General features: G+C 38.5%; 1 protein-coding gene across 1 annotated transcript in view; it reads left to right on the forward strand.

Annotated features, from left to right (window-relative positions):
• The window catches only part of TRIM24 (tripartite motif containing 24), a 62,573-nt gene that overhangs the window by 15,606 nt on the left and 31,294 nt on the right, over nucleotides 1-15,673 (forward strand). The window contains 1 exon segment of the mRNA XM_051639832.1: nucleotides 10,560-10,678. Coding sequence (XP_051495792.1) covers nucleotides 10,560-10,678 — 119 coding nt within the window.

Here is a 15,673-nt window from a genome sequence, read left to right on the forward strand (position 1 = left end):
GTTGGCAGGAACCTAGAGTATCTGCAAAATGGTATTTCAGTAGAATATATTAATATGAACAGCATTAAACCCACTTTCGAAGTGTTAGTAGCTTGAAAAATTAAATACTAGGCTGCTCAGAGAAAATGACACAAGAATGCCACTGCATCTTCAAAGACCTTACATCCTGTGTGCTTGAATTCATGACACAAGTTGGAAATATTTGAGGAGTTCAGAACTTGAAGTAACATATTTTAATGAGAGAAATGCTTATCACAGTTGGCAGTTACAGTTAGCATAATTGTTGGCAGTTTCTGCATCATCATTTAAGCATGTTCATTGCAAGGCAGTGAGGTTTTTCATTCGTCTTGTACTTAAATATTGTCTATCCCACAATAGCAGTGTTTCCCTTTGTTACCATTATGACACTTCTTATAATTGTATTGTTGAAGGAAATGCATTGGACAGCCTTGGATGTGAACAGAAACTCCCCCTTCAGAATTTCTTAAGGTATTCAGAAGTGTCTGGAGACCAGTCCTTGCAAAATTTACAGTTTATGAAGTTCAATATGCGATATTTGAACTGTTTGAAGATTGGGCACAAATAGCAAAAACAATGAACCATTTCACAGAGCAGCTGAAATATTTTAATTCAGCTCTGCAGTGCTTTCCAAGAAAGTCAATGCACTGCAGTGTAAAAACTGGCCTGTAACACTCTTCCAGAGGGGGGGATTACAGCTAGTAGTCTTTGTCTGGTTTTCATCTATTTACATTTAAAGGATGGTAAATAAAGCATCCAGATTTCAATAAACTTATCTGCTAGAATCGTGGGTTTTTTGAATGCTTCTATTTTGGCAGTAGGTGCCAGTTTCCCCTTGAGATGTGCTCATGCTCGCCTGTTGGTTTAACCTGTCTCCCCTCCACTAGCAGCAGGAGGCTGTCAGAACTAGATAGGAGCAGCTTTTTCTGGAACAAACTGGTTTGAGGATGTTGCCAGTTTTGCAATTCTGTAGGTCACAATTGAAATGCCCTAATTTTCTGTGTAGTTATAGTAAGAATCTTATAGCTGCCACTGTCTTCTAACATACCTTCTAGTAATGTTTAAACTAGTCTGTCCATTTGTTAAAAATTGTAACTGTGTATGTGACTTGCTAGTAGTGTTTTCTGTTCAGAAATCTGTATAGTTAAAATGTCAAGACTCTTGTAAAAATGAGGAAAATCACCTTACAATAGACCTAATTAACTTATTCTGTAATGACTGTGTAATTTTAGGGAAAATTATTTACCAGTTGCTTCCAACTGTATTCAATAGAGTTCATTTTTTAGTATTTTTTTTCACTGATCTGTATTGAAGAAAGGGAACCCTTAAGTCCTCTTTTTTTTTTTTTTTTTTTACTAGAACACTTTGCATCTACAAATAAAAAAATACCCTTTTGGATCTACAAATTATTATCCAGTGGCTTTATGAAATTGGCTCTGAAACCTGTTCACTACAGTGGAGACGCAAATGAGCTTAAACTGGGGCAGACCAGAGCAGTCTCCTATTGTTTCAGAATGCTTCAGTCGCCTGGAATGTACTTCTAGGAAATTGAGAGCTGAGTTGGAAATAATACAGTATATACTGTAAATCCCTTCAGCTGAATGGCTTGAGATGACATTGCGATGGATGCAGTGTGCAATTTGTGAGGAAGAGTAAGAATGTGCCAGGGTTTCCCCTACATGTCTGAAATGTAGGCAAGCATTCTTTGAAGAGGATGTGTTGTGAGCCAGTTTCCACTGTAACAGTTCTCACTGGCTGCAAACTCTTCTCTCCTGGCACAGCCCTGTTTAAACCACATCGTATTCCCTAATCCAGCTCATTGCATGGCAGCATAAATCTTTGTGTTGGCACGGGATATAGGAATGAATGGGCAGGGGAGCCAGCATTGTTGCTTTTGTTATCAGTGTGGTGTCTGGGCCTGATTCAAGTGGAGTCTGAATGTAAGGTTCCACAGCTGCTTGTTTTTTATATGGATGGATGCTGCTGCTAAAAAGGGTGGAGGTCTTTCCCTTTACTCCTCCTACTCAAGAGCCAAGTGCTCTTGATTCAGCTCACTATACAGCAGCATGAGCAGCTATCCTGGCACAAAGGGGTGGATTAAAATGAGGGATTTTATTGCTTAACATTCCTCATTATAATAATGATGGTGATTATGGAACTCCTTCCAAGCTGAGTAATATGTTTTCACCTGCTCACTGGAGTACTTTTGAAATGCTTGCTCTATGAAAAAAAATATAAAATCTTACAGTATTATTTTGGAAAGAAAATAAAAAAAACTTTAACACTTGAGATCTTAATTCTTCTGAGAACAGGTAAGTATTCTTTTAAAATTCTGCTTCCTGCAGTGTTTTCATGTTAGTGCTTCAGGGTCAAAGAGATGGAAATTTAAAAATTTTTTGTAGATTAATCCTGTGGATTTTCCTTGATTCTCTCTCCCCTTGCATTTCTCCCATTCTAATGGGCACTACAGGGCAGGAAGTGATTGATCACATTTGATGTGAGTAAGATGGATGATGGTCAGAACCAGAAAACAGGTTTCATGTTGCCACTAAAGGAAGTGAGGTTCTGTAGGAGTCAATATACTAAATCCAGAAGGAAGGATGGCAAATCAGCTGACAGCTGACTGAAGCTTGACAAAAGCTTGAGAGGGAGGGAAACATGGGCTTTGAAACAAACAGGCAATTGGGGAAGGATAAGTCCAGTCAAAAGTGGAACAATTGGCTGAAGATCCCTGGTTAACTACTCCTGTAGCTGCTCTGGTGTCCTGGAGTCACACTGCTGGATCACCTTTCCTTTAAACTGCAGGATGTAGGTGATGCTACTTCAGGCAATTTTAGGAAGATTTACCTTTGCCCAATTCCCCACCCCCCACACACTCTGGGGAGGGATAGGAGAGGTAGCTTGATCTCAACTTGTTTCCTCTTCTAGGTAATTCTAGATCTGGTTTTCTCAGATATTGCCTGTGTCTCTGGAGCGTAGTGCAACATCAGGCATTCTGAAAGGAAAGGATATTAAAAATACCAAGTGTCAACTCTTTATTTCTGGCAATTTGCAGTTGTAGCAAGTCTTCTTTCAAACAATCCTAAGGAAGAAAAATTATTGGTTCACTAAAAAATAACTTGGTCTTGGAAGCTTCCTACCTATATTGTTCAGTTTACACCCAAATATATCAAAGCTCTTTAGAACTGATTAGGTCAAGAATTAGCTGAGCATGAGTACCTTCATGTGGAATTAGAGGTCCTCCTTACTCACACTTTGATCAGGATAAACAGTGCAGCTTCACCAGGAATGTGCTTAACCTGAATAGTGTTAGCCAAAATGCTAACCAGTTTCTGATTTTGCTGCACTATAGTTGCTCTGACAATGTTTATTTAAGGATACTGGGCTTTTTGTCTTTTGTGAAGATACTAAGTTTGGGCTGACTTGATAATGTACTTGAAGAATATATATATATATACTTGGTAGAGCAAATACCCATTGCAGGAATAATTTTTAGATTAGTGAAATTGCATTGTATTATGCCACAGTGTGTGGGTCAGTGTTCTGTGCTGCAGCTTTCTGGATTTTTCTTCTTTTGCACTCATTCCTTTTAAGAAAACTGTGGGTATATTGGGGGAGGGAGGGCAAATGAAGAGCAAAATAGTTTAGGGATTTTTTTTTTTCCTCTAAAGCAATGATGTGGTTCTTGTTTTGATGACTTCTGTACTATTCAATGACTTTGATACTTCTCTTATAGTTTCATTAGAGGATTAGTTATTTTCCTTACCAATTTATATAAGGAAATGAATTACACAGCTTTTAATATCTTTCTACACGAAATCTGAATCTTCTTGAGCAGACCATAGTATAAGAGCTAGAGTTCCTAGCCTAGAAAGCACTGAAGTAAACTGCAGCACAATTCAGGAAGCAGGTGTCTTGGACCAAGAGGAAGGAAGTGTTGGCAATAAAATTAAGCATGGTTAGAAAGCTATTGCATGATTGTTTCCAAACTCTAGAAAAAAACACAACCCTTTCAAACAAACCCTTTTTTTTTAAAAAAAAAAGTTCGATTCATTGTAGCAATAGGAAAGCATCTTGCAGAGGGACTTGATGGAGGAAATGTTAAATAATTCAGAGGTTAAGAATTGCATTCTATGCATGCTTAAGGAACATTTTGAAATGTAATTAAATGTTTATGAGGAAAAGATGTACAAATGACCATCTAAAAGAAATACTTACATGGAATGTAGTAAGAAAATACAAACTTGCCTTTGTATTGCATTTCTTCTTTCTTTGCAGTATTGTAACTCTTTGAAGAGCAGAAATGTCTGTGGGAAATACCATTGTCCTTTTAGTTTTTCAAAAAAGGTAGTGTTAATTGCTTGCTACAGCACCTGTTGGCTTGTTAGCAAAAAACTTTTGTGTGTGCTCTTGTGTTTGCTTCAGCCATCTGTCTTGATCCTGTTTGTCAGTTACGACTTTAAACCGTCCTGACACTTTATGCACCAAACGAAGTCAAATTTAGACTCTTATCAGGTCTGTTAATAGGCTGGGGAGAGCACTAATCCTTAGTGAGCAGTGTTACGTTTGGACCTGGGAGAGGATGCTTGTCAACTGTCTGGGTTAAGCCTTTATACTAGAAAAATTAATAGGAGAAAAGGGCTTCAGTCCATGTCTGTGACTTCTGTATCAAATCATCACTGTATATTCAAAATCTATTATAAATAAAATTATTTGAGCTAGAGGTAGTAATCTATTAAAGCTGTCAACTCATTAATATGCTGATATTTATTGTACACTGTTTCCATTTTTATTGATGATACCAAAAGACTCTAGCACACATCTGAGTTTTCCTTCCATTCTTTAAATAAAATTTCTTTTAAGCTACTGAAGTATATGGTGTCATCTAGTAGACTAGTTTGAGGACAATGACACTTTCAGTAGTCTTCTGAGTTCTGTTTCACTTGGGGAAATAAAGAAGCATAAGATCTCTATGGTTAGCAATATTCTAAACTGGCTTAGGCCTCCAAAGTGGTACAGATCTTGTAATTGACACAAGGTTGAGTATTCTTTCCACCTCTCAAGACTGCACTGTGACAGAGCACTGTCTTCTCTATATAAAACCTGCAAATAAGTATTTATTTCAGATCCATTTCACTTCTCATATCAACCAAGACAGAATTCTAGTTAAAGCATTTAGCTTTAAACAAACCAACAAAATACAACCCCCAAACCAACCAAGCAATGAGAAAATACCAAGAAAAGAAGTAAGATCTCTCTCTAAGACTTGTGTGGTGGCCAGATGCCCACCAAGCTGTTCTTACTCTCCTCCCCTTCAATGGGACAGATATAGCCACGGAGATCACTTACTCATTGCCATCATGGGCAAACCAAGATTCAAGGTGAGTGTCATGGTTTAGGCTCAGCTGGCAACTAAGCACCACACAGCTGCTTCTTCACTCCTCCCTGCTGGGAGGGGGAGGAAAACAATGTAACAAAAACAGACAAAGGCAGGGAAGGATGACTTACTAGTTACGGTCACAGGCAAAACAGTCTTGACTTGGAGAAAAAAAAATCAATTAAATTTGTTACAAAACAGAATAGGATGATGAGATGTAAAACCAGATCTTAAAAAAAACCCCACCTTCTCCCACTACTTGTTTCTTGTTGGGCCGAAGTTACTTTGCTCCTGATTTCTCTCCTCCTCGCCAGTGGCACAGGGGGATGTGGGGTTTGTGGTCAGTTTGTTACACGTTGTTTTCTGCTGCTGCTTCCTCCTCCTCAGGGGTGGGACTTCTCATGCTCTTTGCCTCCTCCAATGTGGGTCCTCCCATAGGAGAGAGTCCTTCATGAGCTCCTCAGACAGGAGTCGCTCCCATGAAGTGCAGTCCTTCAGGAATAGACTGCTCCAGCACAGGCTTCCTATGGAGTCATGGCCTGCTTTGGGCACAGTCACTTGCCCTGGTGTGGGGTCCTCCACTGCTGCATGTCCACATCTGTTCCACCGTGGTCCTTCACAGGTAGCAGGTCTATGTATCTGCCCCACAGCGATCCTCCATGTGCTGCAAGGGCATCTCTGCTCTGAGTCTACATTCTCACCACAAGCTGCAAGGGCATCTCTGCTCTGGTGCAAGTCCTCCCCTTCCTTCTTCACTGATCTTGTTGTCTGCATAGATGTTTGTCTCCCATCTCACCCCTCTCTGCTGCAGCTCCTTTGGAAGTTTCCTTTTACCCTTCTTAAATGAGTCATCTGCAGAGGTGTTAACACTTTCACTGATGGGCTTAGCCTTGGCCAGAGGCCAAGACTTTTGGTCCAGGTTTTTGGTGCCAGAGGAGCTTCTTGCAGCTTCTCACAGAGGCCACCCCTGTGGCCCCTCACCCACTGCCAAAGCCCTGCCACACAGACCCAACACAGCGAGAAAGATTAATTTCTTGCCCATTAAATTATTTGGATGAAGAGACACACACACACACACACACACAAAAAAAAAAATTCTTGCCCTCACACCTCTCTTTAACCTCCCTCCTTTGCTCCTGACTTAACCTCCGGTGGTGGGGGAGCAGGGATGTGGAATGGTGTCTGTTCATAAAAGTTCCTCTCTGCCACTCCATCCTCCACCCACTTGTTCTGGCTTCGGTATGGTGTCCTTCCCCTGGGATACAGTCCTCTAAGACCTGCTCCAGTGTGGTCCTTGCTATGGGGTGCAGTCTTTCAGGAAAAGGCTGCTCCAGTGTGGATTTCCCATAGGTCACAGGTCCTGTTGGAAAATCTCCTCTTGCATAAGCACGTGACCATGGGACACAGCTCTTCCAGGAGCCTGTTCTGACATGGGCTTTCTACAAACTGCATCTTCCTTCAGTACATGTCCACCTGCTGAAGTGTGAGGTCCTCCACAGGCTGCATGTTGATATCTGCCCTAATGTGGCCTTCCACAGGCTGCAGGGGACAATCTTTTTCACCATGGTCTTCTCCATGGGCTGCAGGTGAATCTCTGCTCTGGTGACTGGAGCACCTCTCCCCCCTCCTTCATTGACCTGGGTTTCTGTGGAGCTATTTCACTTTTTTCTTACTTTTTCCCAGCTGCTGTTGCACAGTGTTTTTTCACCCTTTCTTAAACTTGTACACAGAGGTGCCACCCGCATTACTGATGGTTTCAGCTTTAGCCAGCGGTGGGTTCATCTTGGAGCTGGCTGGAATTGGCTCTCTGATACGGGGGCAGTGCCTGGTGTCCTCTCAGAGAGGACACCTGCAGCTCTCCCTCACCCCTGATTATCAAAATCTGGACATGTAAACCCAGTGCACTGTGTTACTGAACCATATCTTTTAGAATTAGAAGACTCTGCACATGACAAAAATTTGTGTTCATGTGTCATTTTCAGAAACAGCAAACCCAGTAACTTTCCTGTTCCCAGTATTTCATGTTCATAACTCTTCAGCCAGACATTTACATGTGTGCTCTTGGGATTGTGCTGATACATTTTTTTGGCTGTAAGCAACGTAAATAACATGAACTGACTTAAATTCCATCCGATCTGTGATGTCTGAGAACTGTACAATTTATATTGGATTAATAGAAACTAAGTTACTGGCCTATGTTTAGTTTTATGATTTTATACAAACAGCTGCATTCTCTAACTAGTATTGCAAAGTCAGAGTTTACTGGAAAATTACTATTTCCAAATAAAACTTTACTACTTAATTATAACAGGTGACCATGATAACATAAGTAGAAATGCTAATGTTGAAACAGAAATGCGTTTGTCCATGATCTTTGCTAAATTAGTGTCTTTACTTGAATACAGCCAACATTTTTTTTTTTTAGTTTTTATACATTGTTTTCATATTTATCCATATTTTCAGTTTAATTCCAAAATAGTAATTGTCTTTTCTGTCTCTGTTTTCCCATAGCAAGCTCTGAATTTTAGGTTCACAGTAAACCACGTTTTTCCTTCTCAATAACTTAATGTCTCTTAGTTACCTGGGTTTTGGTGAACTTCCAGCTCCTCACTGTTTTCTGTAGGACTGTGGGGTGATCAGATGGTGCACTCCACTGTACTGTTTGTTTCCTGTTAAGGAATGTGGGTAGAAATTCCAGTGCTAATGTGCAGCATATCTGTGTGACAGTGTCTGAGGTGGCTAGATTGAAGTTCTGACATGAACCTACATGAATTCTTTAGGTGGTGTTGTTTGTCCATTTTCTTAAAATGCAACAGGCATGAAAAACCACATGCACAGAGCACTCTGCTTGCCCCTTCCATTTCCCACTTGGAGAGTGGAGAGGAGAAGACATCATGTGGTTTATATAATTCAGTACATTACTGAAAGAGCCTTGGATACATTAAGAATAGTGGATAAGGACCTGAAAGGAATGCTGCCTAGCTATATCGTGTTTTAATATTTTGTGCCCAAAAGGCCTATGTTGCCACCTGTGTACACAAGAGTGTAACCTGACTTTTAACAGTTATGTTCAGATCATTATATTAGGTGTTTTTACTTAAATACATCATTCAGAAGTTTACTAAATCTGGTTTAAAACTGATTTGTATAGCAGTCATCAATCCAGGATTATAACAAAAGCAAACTTACCCACACTCAGTTGCAGAAGAAAACCTTGATTTAAGGCTGGACAGTGGCAGTGTTGGCCCCTTTCCATCCTCAGTGCTGCTTCTCACATTGGTTCAGTGTAAACATTTGGTCAGTAAGCAGATGTCAGGCTGAAGGTCAAGCCTGGGAGAGCAGGAGAAATATATCCATGTCTGAGTCAGTTTGCCAGTCTCATTCTCTGTCTGTACCCTGCTCTCAAACACGTGCAGAGATTGACTCAGTCTCCTGTGCGGGCCTAGAGCATTGTGCTCTGCCAGGGTCAAGAATGAGCAGCAAGGGAACAGAGGGCACTTTGTAATCTGCACTGTTGAAAAATGTAAGAAATAGTCTTTTTCAGCAAGTATGTGACTTGAGTATTAGAAAATTTGTTTACTCTTGACTGTGGTAAATTGTTTTGCTTGATAAAAGGGGAAATTCAGTACTTGGAGTTCTATTAACTACTTTTCATACCAGAATTGGATTTCTTAATTATCCTTCATGATGATGGTATAAAAAACATAACCAATTTTTTAACCAAAATACAGAATTTATATATCAAACAAAACTGCACAAATATGTATTGAAATGCAGACTGACAAAATGGCAATTACAATAAAACTGGACTGAGTGTCCTAGCATTTCAGGTGAGAGTGAAATGGCTATGGAGTCTTCTTCTCTAGAGACTTTCAAGACCTGTCTAGATGTGTTTCTGTGTGACCTGCCCTAGGTGGTCCTGGTCTGGCAGGGGGGAGGTTGGGTTGGACTTAATGATCTCCAGAGGTCCCTGCCATTCTGTGGTTCTGTGACTTGTACACAAGTGAAAATCTGCTGGTTACATTTCCAGAATAAAGAGCTAATTCAGTAAAACTGACTGACTTTGATTAGAGAACTGCTTTATAGTGGGTTGGGAAGTTAGGTATCTAGTGTGTATTAGAAGAACATTATTAAAAAGTTACTTAAATCTTGTATGAAGCACTTAGAATAAGGGATTAAGTTATGCAGAATGGGAAAAACTTAGTGGTTTCTGTACTACTACATTTTACTGTAAAAAGTGAAACAGGAACAGTATTAAGCCCTTGCTGATTTTGTTAAATGTGCAAGTGGTGTGTACTGGTGTTAAATTCATTGGGTTAAGTGGTGCCTCTGATCGTTTTTAAGGCCCTAAAATCATGTCTCTTCTCAAGTAGCAGCTGTAGGTCTAGAGTCTATCTCAGTATGGACTTGGATGACTATTGGGCTGTAGACTAAGCATAGTGATTTCCACATCTTAAGTGATTATTTCAGCCTAACATACTTTCAGTTGTGTTGTTTTTTTTTTTGTGTGTGTGTGTGTGTGGTAATGATTGATAATTTTCTTAAATCAAGATGTTAATATCTAGCATTTCAGAGATTTTTCTTGGATAAGCAAGCCTCAGTGCCAGAAAGACTTTCTTTTTGCTGCACCTAGGAATGGTGTTTAAAATGTTTATATATATCTTTTCCATTTCAGTCTAGTCTAGTCACTGTTGAATCCCAAGTTTGGAAGTTGACTTTGTAGTTTTTATTCTCTTAAGAAAGGTATTAAGTGTTTAACTCCTTTGAGTTACTGGTTCTCTGCTCTTTCTTCAACCAGGAGTCTTAAATATGTTGTTGTTTCAGAATATACACGTCTTGCAGAAGAGAGAAGAGAGAGAACCTTGCATATATATGTTCCCTTTAGAGAAAAGGAATTAATTTTCTTTATGATTAAGGCAAATTCTTTATAGGATTGAAACAAAGAGGTGCTTGACCTTGGTTGAAAGAAGACACATGATCAGGGAGTAACAGGTAAAGGTTACAGGCGATAAATAAGAATTACCTTCTTTTTTACTTACACCTTGTTGACTGGAAGGCATTAAAACATTCTTTCAAAGTATATTTATCCCTACAAGCTGTCTTTGAAGTTGTTTGATATATCTTAAGTTATGCAAGCATAATCAGATATTTTTTTTTCCCCCAGTCGGTGTTATCCGCTGTCCAATTTGTGGTCAGGAATGTGCAGAGAGACACATCATAGATAACTTTTTTGTGAAGGATACCACAGAGGTTCCCAGTAGCACAGTAGAGAAATCAAATCAGGTAAGTGCATTAACATGTAATCAAGTTAACACCTTTTGGATGTGTATGCATATCCTTGGCTTCTTTCTATGTGGCCTTTTTGCTGTTCATATGGAGGAAAAGACTTCAAGTACTTAGTCATCACATGGGGTAGCTACTTTAGAAAATCAGTTAAAATTTATGAAAACGCATGTGAAGAAGGTGGTTATCTTATTCTAAGCTATTTTTGATTGCTAATACATAATTGCATTGTGATAGCAAAAGATAAAAGCAAGGAATAGGTGTGAGAATGGGAATTTATCTATACTTTGGACTGGGCACTTGAAGTGAGCTGAATCAGAGACCCAAACAACACTTGTATCAAGAGACCTCAATAAAAAATGGAATCCTCTAGTCCAATCAACATCATTGCTCTTATCTCAACACTGACAAAACATGACACTAGATAGCTGGAGTGCAGTTATCAAGCAAGAGGGTCAGTTTTTTTTTTTTTTTTTTTAAATTTTATTATTAAAAGGTATTTTTTATTTTCCCCTCCCTCCTCTCCTTCCTCCCATTTTTTTTTTTTCCCGCTTTCTGTGAAAGGTAAGTGGGGAATTGAGGCCTTTGAGGCTTGGGTAAGAAACTGCAAATTAAAGAAGGGTTCCTTATATTCTTGAGGTTGGCCGTTGTAATGTAAAATTGGGTGTACTTCAATGGGTTGTAGGGTATTGAAAGTTGGAGCATCCAACAAACTCATTAATGTCAGGAATAGTCAGACAATTCCTTGGAGTTGAGGGAGATTTTTTTAACCTTCTGATCTTGATCTGCTGGAAAGAGACAAAGAGAATTTCCACATATTTCAGCAGCTGGTTTGGAATAATCTGTTACTGAGTGGTGTGAGCAAATGTCAGGGAGTTTCTTCAAAGCATTTGTGTTTCCTTAAGTTCCCTTCTCAGACATCCATCTTACTATTTGTTTCTTTCTCTTCCTAACAAAAAAACACAGGCTTGCAGTTTAGAAAGCTTGTCTGAGTTCAGCTAAACTCAGAATACTTTCTGCAGCAGTTGAAGGCAAACCAGCAGAGTTTGCTAAACCAGCAGAGTAGTGTTCATCTGTTGTTAGATACCTACTTAGTGCCTCTTGGAAACAAATGCTGTGCAGTTCCTGTTTTGTTTGAATAGGTTTGTTTTGGCGTGATGAAGCTTTTTGGACGTTCCTTTTTACTTTGACATTGAAACTATAAAAAACCACTACGCCTTTCTACAAAGCGATCAGTAACTCAATAATGGTTAAACAGATCAGTGCCCTATTCAAGGGAAATTATTATAAGGTTTAAAGATGATGTGTCCTTCTAGTAAGTCTATCTTGTTTTGCCTTTGAAGGAGCCAATTGAAAAGAAAGAAAAATTGCCAGTAGCAAAATAGGCAACAGACCAGAGGAAATAAAATGGAAAAGAGACTGTGCCTTGCAGGAAAAAAATAAATTGGAGATCATCCAAATTCTGTCAAAACCTGGCTATTTTCTAGAAATTTTCTGCTGAGAACTGTCTCAGTTTGGCTTTGGTACTTCAACAGCTTTAGCAGGATGTTTAAGAAATTAGACTTCCAGGCAAGCCATGGGTTCTGTGCAAGTGATGCTGTGATTAAAACCACTGATCCATATTTATGACTGCAAAAAAACCCAAAACAAACAACTTCCAAATTAAATTTTGGTTGTTTCAGGTTTAAAATGGTAATAATGCTAAAATACTGTTTAGCACATTTAATTTAAACTGCAGGAGTGAATGGTGTATCATGGAGCCTGGCATTGTGGGATAAGAAAAATAACTGGAATTCATTAAAATGCCCTCCATTTATCTAAAATCATGTTTACTGTATCTGAGCCTGATTTAGCAGTTCAGTACCCTTTCTTACACAGCTGTGCTTTCTAGCGATTTTTACTGAAGGCTTCAAGAGCAAAAGAAGTAAGCATAAAGAAGGTGTAAAACTACCTAGTATATGTTCCACAAGGGCTTTCCTTGCTGGTGTTAAAGAGAACGTGAAGGATTTTTTGCTGGCTAGTAGCACAGAAAAGTTTCCAGAAGAGAGACTAATGGGAAATGCAGCTGTGATCTTTCTGAAAAGTAATCATTATAGGTTGTGGCCATCTAGGACATAAATACTTAGCAAAGAATAGATCTTTTATAATTTTTGTTACATCATGATTTCTTGAAAGGCTTAGCAAAAATTACTGAATGCTGAAAAGAAGTCTGAAAATAAAAATTGATGATACTTGATGCATAAGAGTGCGTGGAAAGGAGCTTCTATCCCAAGAGATGTTACTGAAGCAAAAGCTTAATTTTAATAATGTAGAGAAGTGAGAGAACTTTAGGAACCAAAGAGAAGAAAGTAAAAATGAAATTTAGAAACTTAACAGAAGAAAATTGTTTCATGCTTGTACAAAACTATTAAAGTAAAAATGAAAAGTGTGAGAATGATGCAGACGAGAAGATCGTAGTGATAACATTGGCATTGCTGCAGCATACTGAACCTGTAGTGCATTTTAGTCTAGGTCCTAATTCTCATATCTTCTGTGGCCATAAGACAACACATACTAAAAAATACCTTTTGATGGTGAGAACACTTAGAACACTTCCTTTATCTTTACCAGTTACTGACCTGAGAGCTTTAAATGTTGTAGGAGGGATGAGGAGCAGTTGGAGTTTTATGTGAGATACCGGGAATGTAGTAACAAAACAAGTTACGAGTTTAGATCTTACAGTAGATCTGGATACTAAGACAGCAAGTCTGACCGGCATAATAAAACAATAAGAACAATTTAGAGCAAAACGTTTCTCTATTTTTGTATGGTGCCAGAGTAGCCACCATGTATTCTTCCAAAGAAGAACCTGGATGCAAAATAACTTCTCAAAGCTGTAGCCATGGCCAAAACGTCTTTTAAAGGAATAGGTTTAGGACAGCGGGTAATAGACTTAAGTCATAATATGGTTTTGTTGGTCTTTGAAGAGAGACAGCTATTGATGGGATGTTTGGGAAAGGAAGATACCTTGGTCAGGGCTCATACATTTTGAGGTATCAGCATCTGGTTCATATAGAGTTACATATAGGCAAGAATGTTCCAAAAGACTGGTGCTGTCTCTGATGCTTTTGTATGTGCCATGCAACGGTTACAGAACTATTAGTATCAATGTTTTTTGGATCCAACAGGGGAAGCCATTGCATCTAACTTTACACTGGTGAAGTTTTGGAATGTTAATTTACTGAATATTCCTCTGGACTACTTTGGTCTCTTCCACTGAAACTTGGAAGCCTTTACTTGCTTAATTAATCTCTTTAATACTCAAAGTATATATAATTGGAAGAGTGGTTAGCTAACACAGTTGCTGGAAAGATTGCTGTATTACCTCAACTCTTGCAAGTAAATCTTAAATATACAAGCTTGTACAACAGAAAAAATAGTACTTACCTGCAACATGCTGAGTAATTTAATCAAATTTGAATGAAGGCTGAATGAATGCTTCCCGGGGTTATAAATACTGAAACTAGTAACTGAATTAAATATAATTACAAGGAAAACTCAATTAAAAATAAATATCTGTCTAACCAGAATAAAGGCTTACAGGTTAACTAGAGAGTTTTCTTTGAAATCAGTGTAGCACTGCTTGTATGAGACAACTGTAAGGGTGAAGTAAGTTTTAGGTTTTGTAAGCATATAGCAAATATTTGCCGTAATTGCACTTCCATGTACTTTAACTGTATGACTTATTCTAATAAGAAGGAGTGCTAGCAAAATCCAAGCTATATCTGAAAATGCATATTTGAAATAAGAAGTGGGTAGAATTAAATCTACTTTCTACCTAGAAGCCATAGGTATTTTGGCAGCGTGAGTTTATGATGTCTATGAAAAATTTTAGAAAGCTGTCTCTTCCACTTGGTGGTTTTGAAGTGTATGAAGTTGGAATACTTATTTTTGGCACCTCAAAGAAGGAGCTTCAGCTCATTTGGTAGCACCCGGTAATTGGTTATTGAATCACAATCTTAATCTAATTTCAACCATGGCAGGGCAAACCAGTTGAAAAAAAAAAAAAAAAAGAAGCATATTGAAAAAAGAAAACAGGCAAAGAACTTGAAATCTAAGAGGAATTAATAACTTCAGAAATCTTTTGAACTTGCTTAAATGCCCTGGTAGTTAATAAGTTTATATGATTATATTTGTTAAAGGTGACCTGGAAAGGCTTTTGGGGGCCGGGAGGAGTTCTGTTCCTTTGCTTCTTTGACTTACAAAGCTGTTTTTTCCTTATTTTATTTTCACTGTTGGGTTTTTTGCACTAGACAAACAATTATCCAATCTTTTTATCCTCCTTTCTATCTTGCAAAAACTCCTCTGGGTATCTGGGGTCAGAGGCCGATCATACCTCTCTGGCAATAAGACTGATTTAAAAACTGCTTTCTTGACCTACAGTAGTTCACTGCCCAGTCAGCAGTGCTAATGGAACTAACTGGTCCTTGGGCTACAATGATGCAATCAAACCGGTTTTACCACACAGTCTTGCAGAGGGTTGCCTTGGCACACCTGAGGAGGAGCCAGCTGGTAAAGGAGAAGGGAGGGAATTTCTTACATGGGAGCTTCTGCCAGAGAAAATGTAATGTTGAAGTAATGTCTCAGTGATATTTGCTCATTCTGATTTTTTCTTTTTCAAGAAGCTGTGCTGGGTCCTTAAGTAATTTTTTTTTGTTTGTTTTTGTTTTTCCCAAAAATGTAATTGAGATTAAGGGTTAAGAGCAAGTAAAAATGTTCCATTTCCTGATTACAGTTAACTTCCTTTAACTGCTTTACTTACATTTTCTTGACTTTCTAATAATGTCCTGACTTGGATATTTCTCCCTAGTCAACCAGTCTGGATAGGACTAGAATTTTTGTTGTGAAACAACAAAACTAAGTGAAAGATTAAAAAAAAAATTAAAAATTTAAAAAAAAAACCTTCCAGGCCTTCTTGTAAACAAATAGAAAAAAGGGCACAAGCCCAATTTTTTC

Source organism: Apus apus, chromosome 1 (genome assembly GCF_020740795.1).
Source record: "Apus apus isolate bApuApu2 chromosome 1, bApuApu2.pri.cur, whole genome shotgun sequence".
Classification (NCBI taxonomy): domain Eukaryota; kingdom Metazoa; phylum Chordata; class Aves; order Apodiformes; family Apodidae; genus Apus; species Apus apus.